The sequence below is a fragment of the Nematolebias whitei genome, chromosome 10 (genome assembly GCF_014905685.2).
Source record: "Nematolebias whitei isolate Nwh7 chromosome 10, NemWhi1, whole genome shotgun sequence".
NCBI classification, from domain to species: domain Eukaryota; kingdom Metazoa; phylum Chordata; class Actinopteri; order Cyprinodontiformes; family Rivulidae; genus Nematolebias; species Nematolebias whitei.
This window is the reverse complement of record NC_056507.1, coordinates 23,454,636-23,468,617: the sequence shown is the minus strand read 5'-3', so window position 1 is coordinate 23,468,617 and position 13,982 is coordinate 23,454,636. Positions and strand designations below refer to the sequence as shown.

The following is a 13,982-nucleotide window of genomic DNA, read 5'->3' as shown; positions in this document are numbered from 1 at the left end:
GACTAACTATGAAAGTAAAGTAAAGAACTATTTAAAGTTTGGCTTTTGGTGATGGTGGCCCTGCAGCTGGGGTTTAGTGGTGATGATTTAAATGGTAATAATGGAAGTAAATTAACTGGCATTTGTAAATAAAATGTAAAGCACAGCTCGGGTGTCTGCACTGGTGAAGGTGAACTGTGTCACAACTGTTTTGTTTGTTTGTTTTTTCCACTTATTTTCTTTTTCTTTTTGTGTCTGTTAACGCATCTTTTCGTCATTCTTTTTTTTTCTCATTGCTTCTTTGCCACCCAACAATCATTTACACACAAGCCCACAACCACACATGCACACACACACCTCATAAGAGAACACACATGGACACCTCATATGAGAACTTTATATCTTTTCACCTCAACAACATCCAGCATCTACTCAATCTTCTGGTATCTTTCCACTTCCAACATCACTGTTTGTGTTGATAAACTGGTACAGAACAGTCAGCAAACACTTCACAATGGCAAAAAAATGTTGTATTGTCATCAACTTACCGGAGAAAACGCGTCTGAAACACAGAGAATGAACTACGTTCAATGCTGGAACCGCTGCTGTTTGGAACTTTTTGCCGCTGCATGACCCACGTGACTTCCACATTCCATTCTTTCTATTGGAGTCTATGGGAGTGTCGCAACTCTCTCTTTATAGGACTCTGGCTGTGGTTAACACAAATGGCTTGTTTTTAAATTTCAAACAATATTATCATTTATCGCAATAATTTCAGAGACAATTAATCGCCCAGCAAAATTTGTTATCATGGCAGGCTTAGTGAGGACTGAGCTTCCCAGACCAGCTCACCTCCATGCGGAAGTAGAGTCGCTGATGTGCTTTCTTGATCAACGCTGCAGAATTAGAGACGTCCTAAAGACATGCTTATATGCTTACATATATTTTGCATGAGTAAGTCCTTTGGTGAACTTATATTTGATTGGTACATTTTACACTTTTGTTCTACTTCTTGATCAACTCAAGATAACTGAGTGACTTCGATTAACATAAATCCATAAAGTGAACTCAACTGACCAACTCTGACCCTAACCCCTGTTAATATCAAATGTAATTGTGCATTTTGTTATTTTCAAAGTTTAACACAGCTGGACCTAAATCTTTTTTTTTATTTTTTTTTTAACATAAATGACCCAAGTTTGAAGTTTTAGAATTTAAAGTATGGCTTTATAGTAATCTGGCTCAAGTATGCTAAAAAAATGTTAATTTTCCAGTGAAATTTTCAGAGACACTTGTATTCCATGTCAGAAATTTACTTAAAGTAGGGAAAGAGGAAACTGGAGTACCTGAAGAAAACCCACACATGCACAGAGAGACCATGCAAACTCCACCCAGAAAGGCCCCTGGACCGGGGTTTGAACCAGGGACCTGCTCGCTGAGAGGCAGCAGCTCTACCAGTTGCGCCACCGTGCTGCCTAGAAAAGACTGCCTGTTACTTTATTTGCTTTACTATGGCGCCATCTGGTGGACACGGGTTTATGTCAACGTTAGGCTGGTTATTGTCATTTAACAGTCTTTGGCCCTTATAGTTTGCAAAGTACATTAAAAAAAAAAACTTTATTGTGTATAGCTGTTTTTTTTACAAACTCAATATATGAGGTAACAACAAAAAACTGTTAAGTATTGGAGGAATCAATGTTTCTTTGGTACGTACAAACAAACTAATTCATATGGTGCAATTTTAAAGTCCAGTAATTGTTCAAATTTACTGAAATGTGATTTTGAAATGCAGTCATGCATAAACAGAGCACTTTTAGCTTCTGACTTTATTCAACAAATGTAAGCATAGATACATCAAATTTATGAGATTTCTCAATCCCTAACAGTGATTATATGATATCTATGGGAAAATCCACTAGTATTGCGCCATCTGCTGGCCAATAATGAGCAAGGCGTCATGAAACAGAACGGCTCTGTTGGGAACAACAAAACTTTTAGCTCATCTTTAATTTTTTAAAGACATTATTATTATTATTTACTTGTGTAACAATGTGATGTAAAAGAGACACGTTCCCGTTTTTAGTTTTCTACACCGCCTTATAATCTAGCTGTTTTCATAGCTACGTTTTCCTTTTTACTGTCCTTTTGATTGCCATTTTATTTTAATTTGTAAAATAATAATAATAATAATAATAATAATAAAATTTGTATGCCTCTTTCAAGACTGTCTATTGTTGTCGTTGTTATTCACTGATGTCATCACTCTTTGTTAAATAAATCACAGGTCTCTCTTGTAAACGAGTCCCCTAGGCTCATGGGATTAACCTGTCTGAATACAGGTTGAATGAATGGATGTCTGATGGAGCAGCCCCATTTACTAAAGTGCTGATCTTATTGTATCAATCTGGAGCTTGATGTTGTTGGGTTGAGTTACAGCTAGACTGATAGTAAAGGTTTTTGTAATTATCTATATTTTTAGGTAAACTGTAGCACTTGGAAACTGTCTGTTAAAAAATACAAAGTAGTACTGGAGGGTTGAACGTTATGCATTTACCAGCTAAACCAGGAGGTTTTCGGTCCTGGACAGCGGCTATCCTGCATAATTTTGCTATTTCTCTGCTCCAACACAACAGATTTGATCAACAAGTGATTAACGAGCTTCTGCAGAACATGAAAAAGTAATTCAACCTTTAAATGAGGCATCCTGGAGCAGGGAAACAAGTAAAAGATGCAGGATAATGGCCCTTGAGGACAAGGATTGGACACCCCTGAACTAAACTTATCTCATCAGTTACAACATTTACACCCCAGAGTTTGTGCCTCTATCTTGTCACATAGTTACCATAATTTTCTTTAGATGTTTGCTTTTGTAGGATTGATAGAAAGACTAAAACGTGTGTACAAAGAATGAAAATACAAAATAAATGTAAAAAATGCTCATGTAACTTGGGATTAAAGCTAGGAAGGAAATAAAGGGGGATAAATGCAGTTTGTTTAAAACAAGATTATTTCAGCTGAGTTAGGTTACAGTCTGTTCTTCCTTTTTGTTACTACCTCTCCATTTTTGACGACCCCTCCACATACCACCTCAGTGAATCATTTAAAACCTTGATCTCCCACCTAACGGTTCAGCACCATGTGACCTTATTGATGCGGCCTCACCTGCAGTAGCCCGGTAATTTTGGGTGACACTTCTGCTTCATGCGCTGGAAACAGTGTCAATTTGAGCAGGAAGTGCAGAGCACAACATCTCCAGTCTGAGCTGCCAACTGTGTTTTCTCTCGTTTTCTCAAACGTAAGAAATTAAAACGACGCAAATCAAGACACTTAATCTTTCTCAGTCCCAGTTCCTCTCTTTTAATCCCTGATAACATTGACAAGTTTTAAAACGAGCGCTACTCGATTATATGTAAAACAACTAATTTAACCAGTGCACTTAAATCGTAAAGAATCGTACCGACACTGATCGGCGTTGTTCCCTTTTGACTCTGGTATCAGTCATATGTGAGCTGGAAAGACTTGACCCTCTGGTTTTTATTTATGCAAAGCTGTGCAAGTACAGTTGAGAATAACAGCTCTGCTGACCTTCAGAGAAGTTACCATCAGATGGAATGAATGCATCCACACTCCACCTGTTTTAATATGCGACAGGTAGACACATTACTGTTCTTACCTTGAAAACTTCAAAATTATTAGGATAACCCTTTCGTATGGAATCAACTCAAAATGTTCTGTTTCTGGCTCTGTAGCGACGTGTGAAACTGCTAAAAGTTGACGCAAAGTTTTAGGAGGAATTATTCACTAAAAAGGAAACAATTCCACCATTTCCCCCATGATCCGTACTTTTGTTTGTTGAGCAAGTAGGAAGAACTGTGTGACAAAAATAATATAATCTCATTTAGTTTGTCTTATTTATATTAAACTTAACCTGCAAAACAGTATAATGAACTCATGACACTTTTTTTTCTTCTTTTTTACAAAACCTGTTTATTTTCTCCAAGCTTTTAGTAAACAGACAAAACCTTTTTTTTTTTTAACCGAGGAGTTGTGTTTAGCTCAAATACAGACTGATCTCTTGTAAATGTCAATCTTGAGCTGCACTAGTCTTTAAAACAAGTTTAAAATTTGCCACAAAAACGAACTTTCAGCTTGATCAAGTAAAAAAAATTTCCCGCACAAGCTGTAAAGCATCGTCCTCTTCTGTTGCACCTTCTGGAGTCCGTTTTGTTTCTTTTACAGCGTTCAGATCAGTGTTTATGGGTCCACCATAACCCTGAGCTGCTCCTGATCTCTTCTCTGCCTCAGGATGCTGCAGGTTTGTGGCATACGGGAGAGTTTCAACCTCTGCAACGTCCAAGTCCGTTTCTGAAACATATTCCAGCTCAACAGAACGGTCCGAGGACTCGTCCTCCAAAATCTCTGCCAAAGGCTTCGCTGTCATCAGTGAGACACTGAGTTTCACTTTGGGTGTTGAGGTGTCCTTTGCCTGCTTTTCAACCTGTGTGTGCAGAAAAAAATATTTATTATGTTTAAGAGAAAAGTTCAGGGGCTACCAACAATTTAATGTGTACAAGTAATGTAATTAGGGAGTGAGTTTGCATTTTGTTAAACTTTTTCATTGTTAAGATTACAAATATATTGTGGTTCAATATTTAAATCTTATATATAGTTAGCTGCCAACTTGTTTTTTTCTTGAACCAGAATGTGCAGTAGAGATTCAGGACTGTAGGATCAATAAAGAGTATCCTACCTGCACACTTACTAACAGACCATCACACTGTCAAGCAGTGTACCGGTAGTGTGACTCTTTTTAACGCCTAAAATAACTCCTTGAAATTAAACACATTAAAAACAAATCCATATTTGAACATATGGTAGCAAGGTAAGAACTACATGTTTACTACCATCAGGTGACCGAGCGTTATCAGTCGCTGCCCCTAAACTATGGAACGAGCAGCTGCCTCACTTCCTGTTTTTAAATCTGATCTGAAAACATTTTTTTTTTCTCTTTAACGTTTAACTCAGATTGAAATGTTGGTTTTACTGTTTTTAATTTATTTGTTTGTATTGGTTTTACCATTTGCTGTTTCATAATTTTAACAGTTCACTACTTTTACGGTTTAAGTTGATTTTATAGTTTTTTATGCTTGTTTGTGTGTGTTGGTGTACAGCACTTTGGCCAACAGCATTGATTTTAAAGTGCTTTATAAGTAATGCTGTATAGTATTGATTAAACAATAATAAACATTATCTGAGGTGTGTGTATATATATATATATATATATATATATATATATATATATATATATATATATATACACACAGTATATCACACACATACACAAGGTTAATAATAAAATAATAAAATTTTTAAAAAGGCAACATAACGGCTCCGTGGTTAGCACTGTTGCCTCACAGCAAGAAGGTCCTGGGTTCAATCCCTGCTTGGACCTGGGGTCTTTCTGTGTGGAGTTTGCATGTTCTTCTCGTGCTTGCGTGGGTTTTCTCCAGGTACTCCAGTTTCCTCCCACAGACCAAAAACATGCATGTTAGGCTTCCTTCAGGCCCAGGCCGCCCTTGCAAAAGAGATCTGTGATCTCAGTGGGATTTGCCTGGTTAAATAAAGGTTAATAATAAAAAACATGGAGGGATTGGATTTAAAACTGTATTGCAGTCAGCCACTAGGGGGCGGTCATCGTTTGCTTAATAGCTGAAGCTTTCTGCTTCCGGTCCTTCGTCTTGTGTGTCTATGTACAAAATGCTCTATACAATGGGTTGTTACAGTTAGATATATGTACTGTACACATAAACAATATATATGTACACATGTACTTCCAGTAAAAACAAGTTTAAATATATTAAAAATGATAAACAGCACCACCTGCTGGTGAACAGGAGACGTCACACCGTCGCAGGAGTCGTCGGTAAGACATGAAACAGCCGCCTCCACCAGCTCCGCTTCGTTCATGCAGTACAAAGTAGCTCTGAGGACGAATCAGTGCACCATTGTTAGCCGGAAATACTTCTGCTGAACCAGAAAACTGACAAGCGTTCCTTATTCTCTTTTATTTTTTACCTTGCAGCTTTCTTCTTCCTCCGAGTCTTCAATGGCGTCTTCTCTTTGACTTTAACATCTTTTGTCGTCATCCACGGCGGAAGCGTCCGCTGTTTTTCCGACATGTTTGACGCTTTTGCGCACAGAAGCACACATCTTTTCCTCACATCAAAATTATTTTATTTTCATACAGCAGAAGAAGGGACACGCGAAGAAGAAAGTAAAGTCACGTGATGAAAGGGACTCTTTAGCGCCCCTCACTGGACAGTTTGGTTAATGACATTAAACACCAGCAGCAAACAGGTCTTCAAATGTTGCTGATCTCACTGCAACACGTCCTTTAGAGCTCTTTAATGTTTGCTCTTTTTTATTTTAACTCGGTAGAAAATCTAACAAGCTCTACGGTGTTTAAAAAACGTCTTTGCAGATTTTAACTTACCTGCCTGCCAGTATTTTAGTTCATCCAAATATATTCTCATTTTTAGTATTTACCTTGTTTTATATGGCATCTTGATTTGACTGTGTTTATAACTTCTTTTATTTGATTTTAATTGCTTTTTGTTGAATTAATGTTGTCTGTACTTTACATGTTCTCTGTCTAAAACAGGTCTCTTGAAAATATGAGTCCTCATTAACCTGTATAAATAAAGGTTGAATGAATGTATTGATTCATGCCTCTGTAATTTTATATAAAATTTAACTTATTGGGTAAACTATAATCCTACAATGATTTATTTTTTAAATTGCCAATGAGAAATGTATTTTATTTATATATATATGTGTGTGTGTGTGTGTTCACTTATTTCATACATGACAGGAAGTGTTGTCAAAATCTTACAAAAATTTACAAAATAAAATTAATGTTTGCTTGAATCATGAAGATTAGCTCAAAATGTTTTAAATTGTTTAAATAATCAGAGTCACAATTAGTGAGCTGAATAAAAAAGTTAGAATTATTTTTAATTAGCCTTATTTTCTTTCTTTAGCTCTGTAGCATCTACAGGGGGCTTAAGTTGATGAGTTAAACAATGAAGGTCTGGGAGAGCGTTGTGGAAGCAACACTTAAAAAAAGGTGATTATTTGATGAGATGGCAGTGAGGTTTTTGACCCAAATATTGAATGGCATATTTGAGAGTGAGAAAATGGCTGAGGAATGGAGAAGAAATGTGCTGGTGTCCATTTTTAAGAACAAGGGTGATGTACAGAGTTGTAGCAACTACAGGGGAATTAAGTTGATGAGCCACACGACGAAGACCTGGGAGAGAGTTGTGGAAGCTAGACTTAGACGAGAGGTGACTATCTGTGAGCAGCAGTATGGTTTCATGCCAAGAAAGAGCACCACAGTTGCCATCTTTGCTTTGAGAACGCTGATGGAGAAGTACAGAGAGGGTCAGAAAGAACTCCTTTGTGTCTTTATGGATTTAGAAAAAGCATATGACAGGGTGCCGAGGGAGGAGGTGTGGTATGAAGAAATCTGGAGTGGCAGTGAATTATGTTAGACTGGTGCAGGACATGTATGAGGACAACAGGACAGTGGTGAGATGTGCTGTAAGAGTGACAGATAGCTTCAAGTTGGAGGTGGGCATGCATCAAAGATCAGCTCTGAGCCCCTTCTTGTTTGCTCTGGTGATGGACCAACTAACAGATGAGGTCAGGCAGGAATCCCTGTGGACTATGATGTTTGCAGATGACATTGTGATCTGTAATGAAAACGGAACAGGTGGAAGAGAACTTGGAGAGATGGAGGTATGCATTTGAAAGAAGAGGAATGAAAGTCAGCCGTAGTAAGACAGAGTACATGTGTGTGAATGAGAGAGAGAGACAGGTGGAACAGTGAGGCTACAAGGAGCAGAGGTCACAAAGGTGCAGGACTTCAAGTACTTGGGGTCCACTGTCCAAGAAAATGGGGAGTGTGGTAAAGAGTTGAAGAAGAGAGTCCAGGCAGGATGGAATGGATGGAGAAAAGTTTCAGAAATGATTTGTGACAAAAAGGTGTCAGCAAAGGTCAAAGGAAAAGTTTACAAGACAGTGGTGAGACCAGCTATTATTGTATGGTCTGGAGACAGAGACATAGACAAAAAGACAGAGAAAGAACTGGAAGAAGCAGAAATGAAGATGTTGAGGTTCTCCTTAGGAGTGACAAGGCTGGATAAGATGGTACAGCACAGGTTGAACAACTGGGAGATAAAGTTAGGGAGGCCTGACTGAGATGGTTTGGACATGTCCAGAGGAGGGACAGTGGGTATATTGGTAGAAGGATGTTAGAAATGCAGCTGCCAGGAAAAAGACAGATATATGGATGCAGTTGGACAAGAGATGGAGGTAGTTGGACTTTTCAAACCATAAGTTCCTCTTGAGTCCACTCATCTGCATCTTTACAGTTAAATATGGATTTAAAATGTCTCTCTTTCTCTTGTGTCCTCTATGGTTTGTTTTTGCTTTTGAATTTTGTTACAGTGACATGAAACAGAAAGAAAAGTGTCTAAAATTTCTACTTACCATATTTATTCATGAGTAATACAAAAATTAAATCCATCCATTATCTTTTACCCGCTTCTTCCATTTTGAGTCACGGGGGTCACTGGTGCCCATGTCCAGCAATCACTGTGCAAGGGGAAGGGCCCACCTTGGACAGGTCGCAAGTCCATCACAGGGCCTAATACGAAAATTTTAACCAAAAAAATAATTTATACATTTGGGGGGTGTTGGTCGTATTATACACGGGAGTAAATTTCCACCACACAAAATGAGCAAGAGAATGGGGACTTACACGAAGGCTAAGCAAAGTTAAGTGCCACCTATTTGACTGCAATGTTGTCTGTCTTCTCATTCTGTTTCATGATGCTGCCACAAAATTCAAAATAATTGAGTTTGTTGAAGAAACGAACGATTGTGCAGCAGCCAAAGAGCTTGAAGTTCCTGAGAGCAACATCCAATCATGGAGAAAAAAGGAAACACAGCCTTGGACCAAACAAGCTTGCAGAGGGAAACCTTTATCCAAAACGTGAGAGGGAGCTTGTGTAAGCTGGGTGGAAAGCCAGAGGAATGATGGGTATTTTGTGACAACGTAGCAGATACGACTTCAGGCTAAGAAAATGACATAAAGTATGGTGTGGCTGCAGCCTTCAAATATCAAACGGTTGGTGCCAGAGATTCACGAAGCATCACTGCTTGTCTGTGAGACAGAAAACCAAGATATTGCAGGAGCTGCTTGATGACTGAGCAGATGTTGTTACTGATATACATTTGTTGTCAAATTACCTTTTTGGTACATTTATTCAGTTTATTCACACACAGAATCATAATACACACTGTAACTACAAGATAACAGTGCTTGAATTAGGTCTCCGAAAAGCTATTTAAAGCTAATAAACATGCGTTGTTAAAATAAAAACCTGATACCACAATCTTCATATGATCATTTTATTGATATGTAGATTGAAAAATCCTGAAGTTTGTATGAAATTAGGGGTAGGATTATACATGAGGATTATATATTTTTAAATGCTTTTTATATTATGCATTATACTTGAGATAGCCTTATACACAAATACAAAGTAAATACAGTACATTTTCCGGAGTTGAACCCAGTATTTTTTTTTCCATTACTGTTTGGTAGCTATGCATGCAGAACTGCAGGAAAGGTGGTGCCCGTGCACTTTGTTTTTATACTGCAGATAATCTCTCTAAGTCTTGTTGGATGACACTTTCTTTCCTTCATTTGCTCCTCTCTCTGTTCCTTTTATCACCCTCCTTTAATCGTTTTGCTCATAACAACCCTGTATCAGACTTTCACTTTCTGTCACTCTGCTCACAAAGCTGCCATTTTACACTCAGTTCTTTTAATTATCTCCTTTAAGCCCCTTCCTGCAAGTGCTCAAGCCTTGATTGCAAAGAGCAGCTTTGTATATTTGACTAAATTAAAAAAAAGGGTGGGGAAAAAAACAAAACATCACGTGGTGTGCACAATGTAATTTCCCCCAAAGCTCTCGAGTTCAGTGCATTTTAGGAATAACAAATCATCAGAGGCTTGAACTGATAAATGAATAAATAAAATCTGCCAAATAATCTCTCGTGACATTTTTGTTATTTTCAGCACGTCCATCAGTGAGTTGTTTTCACAAGTAACTGTACTACTGACCCATATCTGCTCGTAACGTGCTTCAATTTTATGTAACTATTACAAATAGATGAATGTTGTAAAAAAGAAAGGGTTTTTTTTGTGAAACTCGTGCAAAGCTGCTATCAGTCTCCACAAATTGCCAAAAAGTTGACATAATTTTCACATTTACTATCAGTGTTGATTCTATTAATTCAAAGCATCCTTAAACAATAAATAAATAATAAAATAAACTCTGCATTGAATGCAGTGTACTGTATAGCGAATGACTTATCCTCCTCCAGGCTTCCTGCCACATTGTCAGATCAGGCTGCACTAAGAAGATTTCACTTCGCTAGTGGCACAAATCTTGCCACTGCTTTTCTCGCATGCTGAATTTCAGGTCAGACATTTTCAAAAATGTCTTTCAACGTTACGTGCATGAGAGCAGCAGTGTGGAGATTTTTGATTCAGCACAAATTTAATGCTAAACCCAGCATGTTTAAAGAGCTAAACTGAGCCTCAAATTGTTGAACGACAGCAACTAAATGGAAAACATTGATTGTTTTAATATTTTTTCAGGCATGGCAAGTTGATTAGCAGACTTCAGGGATCTTTTTTATATCTGCTCCCATTTTCCGCAGCCTTTCCGTCACATGTCTCATCTTGATCTCAGCGTCGTCTCAACAGGCTTAACCCTCCTTTGAGTAAGGGTCATCACCATTGGCCATCTGTCGCAGAAACCCTCCTTTGTGATTGGCCATATGGCGCAGGAGAGTGCGATTTAGAAAGAGGAGAATGTCTAATTTCGATGAAGATTTTCCTCTGAGCAGATGAAGTCTGCTAGTAGAGACACAACGCCATCTTTTTTTTACAAAAACTAAATCACTGTATCACATAAATATCACTGAAATGAGAAATAAAAAATGTTCAATTTCTCTATTTCTGGTGTAGTTTTCAATCTTTTAGCGGTTTATATGCTTCCATTTAGTCCTAACAGATGTGTTACTAATTCAAGTAAGTACAGTGAAGTACTTTTTTATGCAATTAGAGGCATACCTTCACATAATGAGGACATGTTATGGTATAATGTTTCAAATTAGGGTTAATGTGAATTTATATCCAATAGGTGCAAGCTGAAGATGAGTTTGAAGAGATTATAGATCCTCTAAAATAGAATAAACTCATCCTAAAGACGCAAGGCTGGGATTAAAGAGAAATCAGGAGGCGCAGTGATCTTAAATATTTATGAACTGACTGAGCTTATCTCACTCAGGATTTTTACTTTGAGTTGTTCTGAAGCTTAAACTACGGTTTCTCTGATACTCGTCTAATGAGGTCAGGTTCTTTTTTGTATCTAATCTGCTTTCATGTGGACGCAGGACAAAAGAAAAAAGATTTCACGTGAGCGGAAGAATCACTTTAATAGAAAATGTACGGGAGGTGTTTGGCTTGCGCTGTCATTTTTCTTTAAACTGACATTTTCTTAATGAGGTCTTATTTTTCTTTCTCTGTCTAATCTGTTGTCATATTGGCTTGAGATAAGAACAGAGTTCAGCATCATCTCCTCCTGCTTCATGATATGTCTAAATCTGTCTAAGAATAGGTTGCATGTGTTGCCTCTCAGAGGCAGGACCTCCTGGGACAGCGTATACTCTAAGCTGGGAATTATACAAAGAATCATCTTTGGGGATGATTAAATTTCAAGTTTTTTTTTTCTTTTACAAGTAATGTCTTTATGAGAAGCGTGTTTGAAGTATCACAAGAAAAAAGAAGTGTAAATTATAGCACTACAAAAAAAATTATTTTTGATTTTTTTTTTTTTTTTGTTGCAAATGCAGGTTTGTTTCATCGGCAGGATTAAATGCTGGCCCATGCATGAGAGCGATTAGTTGTGACACAATGTACAGTGGAAACATTTGACTCTCAAAGACAATGAAATCTGCAGGTTTAAGACATGTGAGATGGAAGTGCTGACAAATGAGCTCAGAGGGGAAGAAGGAGCTGTTCCACCACCTTTAAATAGTGACTACTTGGCTAAAATGGCTGCTCCTCAACAGCAATCAGCAGCTGCCAATCACAGCCACATGGTGGTATCTTAATGACTTTCCCTGGCAGCTGAAAAAAGCGCTTGTTTTCCCTCAGTGCAGCAGTCTGTTGGTCCTGTCAAGCAACAGCTGTACAGATTCAGAGAAAGTCAGCACATTCATAGTCTTAACAGTGATCGGACAAGGGGGCGATAGTGATTTGGACAATTTATTAACCAGATTTGAAACTGAACATGTTTAATTTAAAACAAACTGTCAGCTTTTGCTTCATTTAACTTTTGACTCCGGTAAATAAAAGATTTAAAGTTAATTTCTCAGCACAAGATAATGCATATACAGGTAATTGTTTGCCTTGTTAAATCCTTAATCAACCTAATCCCTAATAGGGAGGGGCTCTGTCCTAGTGTGGGGATATTATCAATCAAGGTCAACACCTGATTTCCCAGACCCTGATTGATAAACTTTTCACACAAGGACTGAGCCCCTCCTTATGCAACTGCCTCCTGGATTTCTTAACCAACAGGCTGCAGTCTGTGAGGATATACAACTTCCACTTCTCCACCATAATCTTCAGCACTGGCTCCCCTCAGGGCTGTGTGTTGAGCCTCCTCCTGTTCATTCTGCTCACATATGACTGCACACCTACCCACCCAGGCTGTTTATTGTAAAGTTTGCAGATGATACAGCTGTGGTTGGATGCATCACATACAATAATGAGTCTAACTGCAGGCAGGAGATGGAACACCTGGAGAGCTGGTGCAGGAAGAACAACCTCCACATCAATGTGAAGAAGACAGAGATGATTGTTGATTTCAGAAGGAACAAAAACACCTACACCCCCCTCTGAACATAGGAGGATCTGCAGTGGAAGTGGTCTCTAGCTACAAGTACTTGGGTGTTCACCTGAATGACAACCTCAGCTGGGGCAACAACACCACCAGCCTGATCAAGAAAGCTCATCAGAGACTCTACTTCCTCAGGCGGCTGAGACGAGCTGGTCTGGGAAGCTCAGTCCTCACCTCCTTCTACAGGTGTGCAGTGGAGAGCATCCTGTGCTCCAGCATCAACGTGTGGCATGGAGGCTGCACAGCTGCAGAAAGAAAAGCTTTGCAGAAGGGGTGAAGGCTGCACAGAAGACTGTCGGAGTCAGTCTCCTCACCATCACAGACATCTACACCTCCAGATGCAGGAAGAGGGCCACCTGCATCATGAAGGACCCCACTCACCCAGCACACACACTTTTTGCCCCACTCCCTCAGAGAAGGAGGTTGAGGAGCATTAAGTGTAGAACCACTAGACTGAGGAACAGCTTCTACCCTGAGGCTGTTAGACTCATGAATCTCTAACCAGACAAATTACTGTAATGCCAATTTAATTAGAATTTTGACTTTTTATCTGTGCTGCTGATTATTCATGTTGCTGCTTTCTTACCCATAATCTGCTGTATTCATACCCCTCTGCTCACAACAGACTCATGTTCAGGCTGCTGTTTAATACACCCTGTTTAAAGTACGGTATATTAATATTCACAAAGTTTGTTTTCTCAGTCATCCAAGTATATAACAACAAAAAAGGTTGAATCATGTCATCTGGACTTCGTTTTTTTGTTAAAAAGAAACGTTTCGCCCCTTATCCAAGAGGCTTCGTCAGTCTGAGGCCTAGCCATCTGGTATTACCCAGAAGCCACCCTGACTCTTGTGTTTCAAGCCTGCCTCAGATACCCCTGAAGTCTGGCCTTTTCACTAATGGTTTCAAAAACACAAAGTTTGTTTTCTCAGTCATCCAGGTATATAACAACAAAA

General features: G+C 38.6%; 2 protein-coding genes across 2 annotated transcripts in view; one reads left to right on the top strand and one right to left on the bottom strand.

The window, feature by feature from the left end:
- The window catches only part of neto2b (neuropilin (NRP) and tolloid (TLL)-like 2b), a 34,290-nt gene that overhangs the window by 6,971 nt on the left and 13,337 nt on the right, over positions 1-13,982 (top strand). The gene's annotated exons all lie outside the window — the stretch shown is intronic.
- si:ch211-127m7.2 (cell cycle regulator of non-homologous end joining) lies at positions 3,984-6,173 on the bottom strand. Its single transcript, XM_037682842.1, has 3 exons — positions 6,055-6,173; positions 5,860-5,962; positions 3,984-4,477 (listed from the first exon to the last, which is right to left on the bottom strand). Exons 1-3 carry the CDS (start codon positions 6,156-6,158, stop codon positions 4,133-4,135), a joined length of 552 nt encoding a protein of 183 aa, XP_037538770.1. The 5' UTR covers positions 6,159-6,173; the 3' UTR covers positions 3,984-4,132.

Bases quoted from the DNA above. Each gene is read 5' to 3' on its own strand.
- si:ch211-127m7.2 (XM_037682842.1), bottom strand. From the start codon at position 6,158: ATGTCGGAAAAACAGCGGACGCTTCCGCCGTGGATGACGACAAAAGAT. The intron at 5,963-6,054 runs GTAAAAAATAAA...ATTCGTCCTCAG, and splicing joins AGGAAGAAGAAAGCTGCAAG to AGCTACTTTGTACTGCATGA. The intron at 4,478-5,859 runs GTGGTGCTGTTT...CTGCACACACAG, and splicing joins CGTCTCCTGTTCACCAGCAG to GTTGAAAAGCAGGCAAAGGA.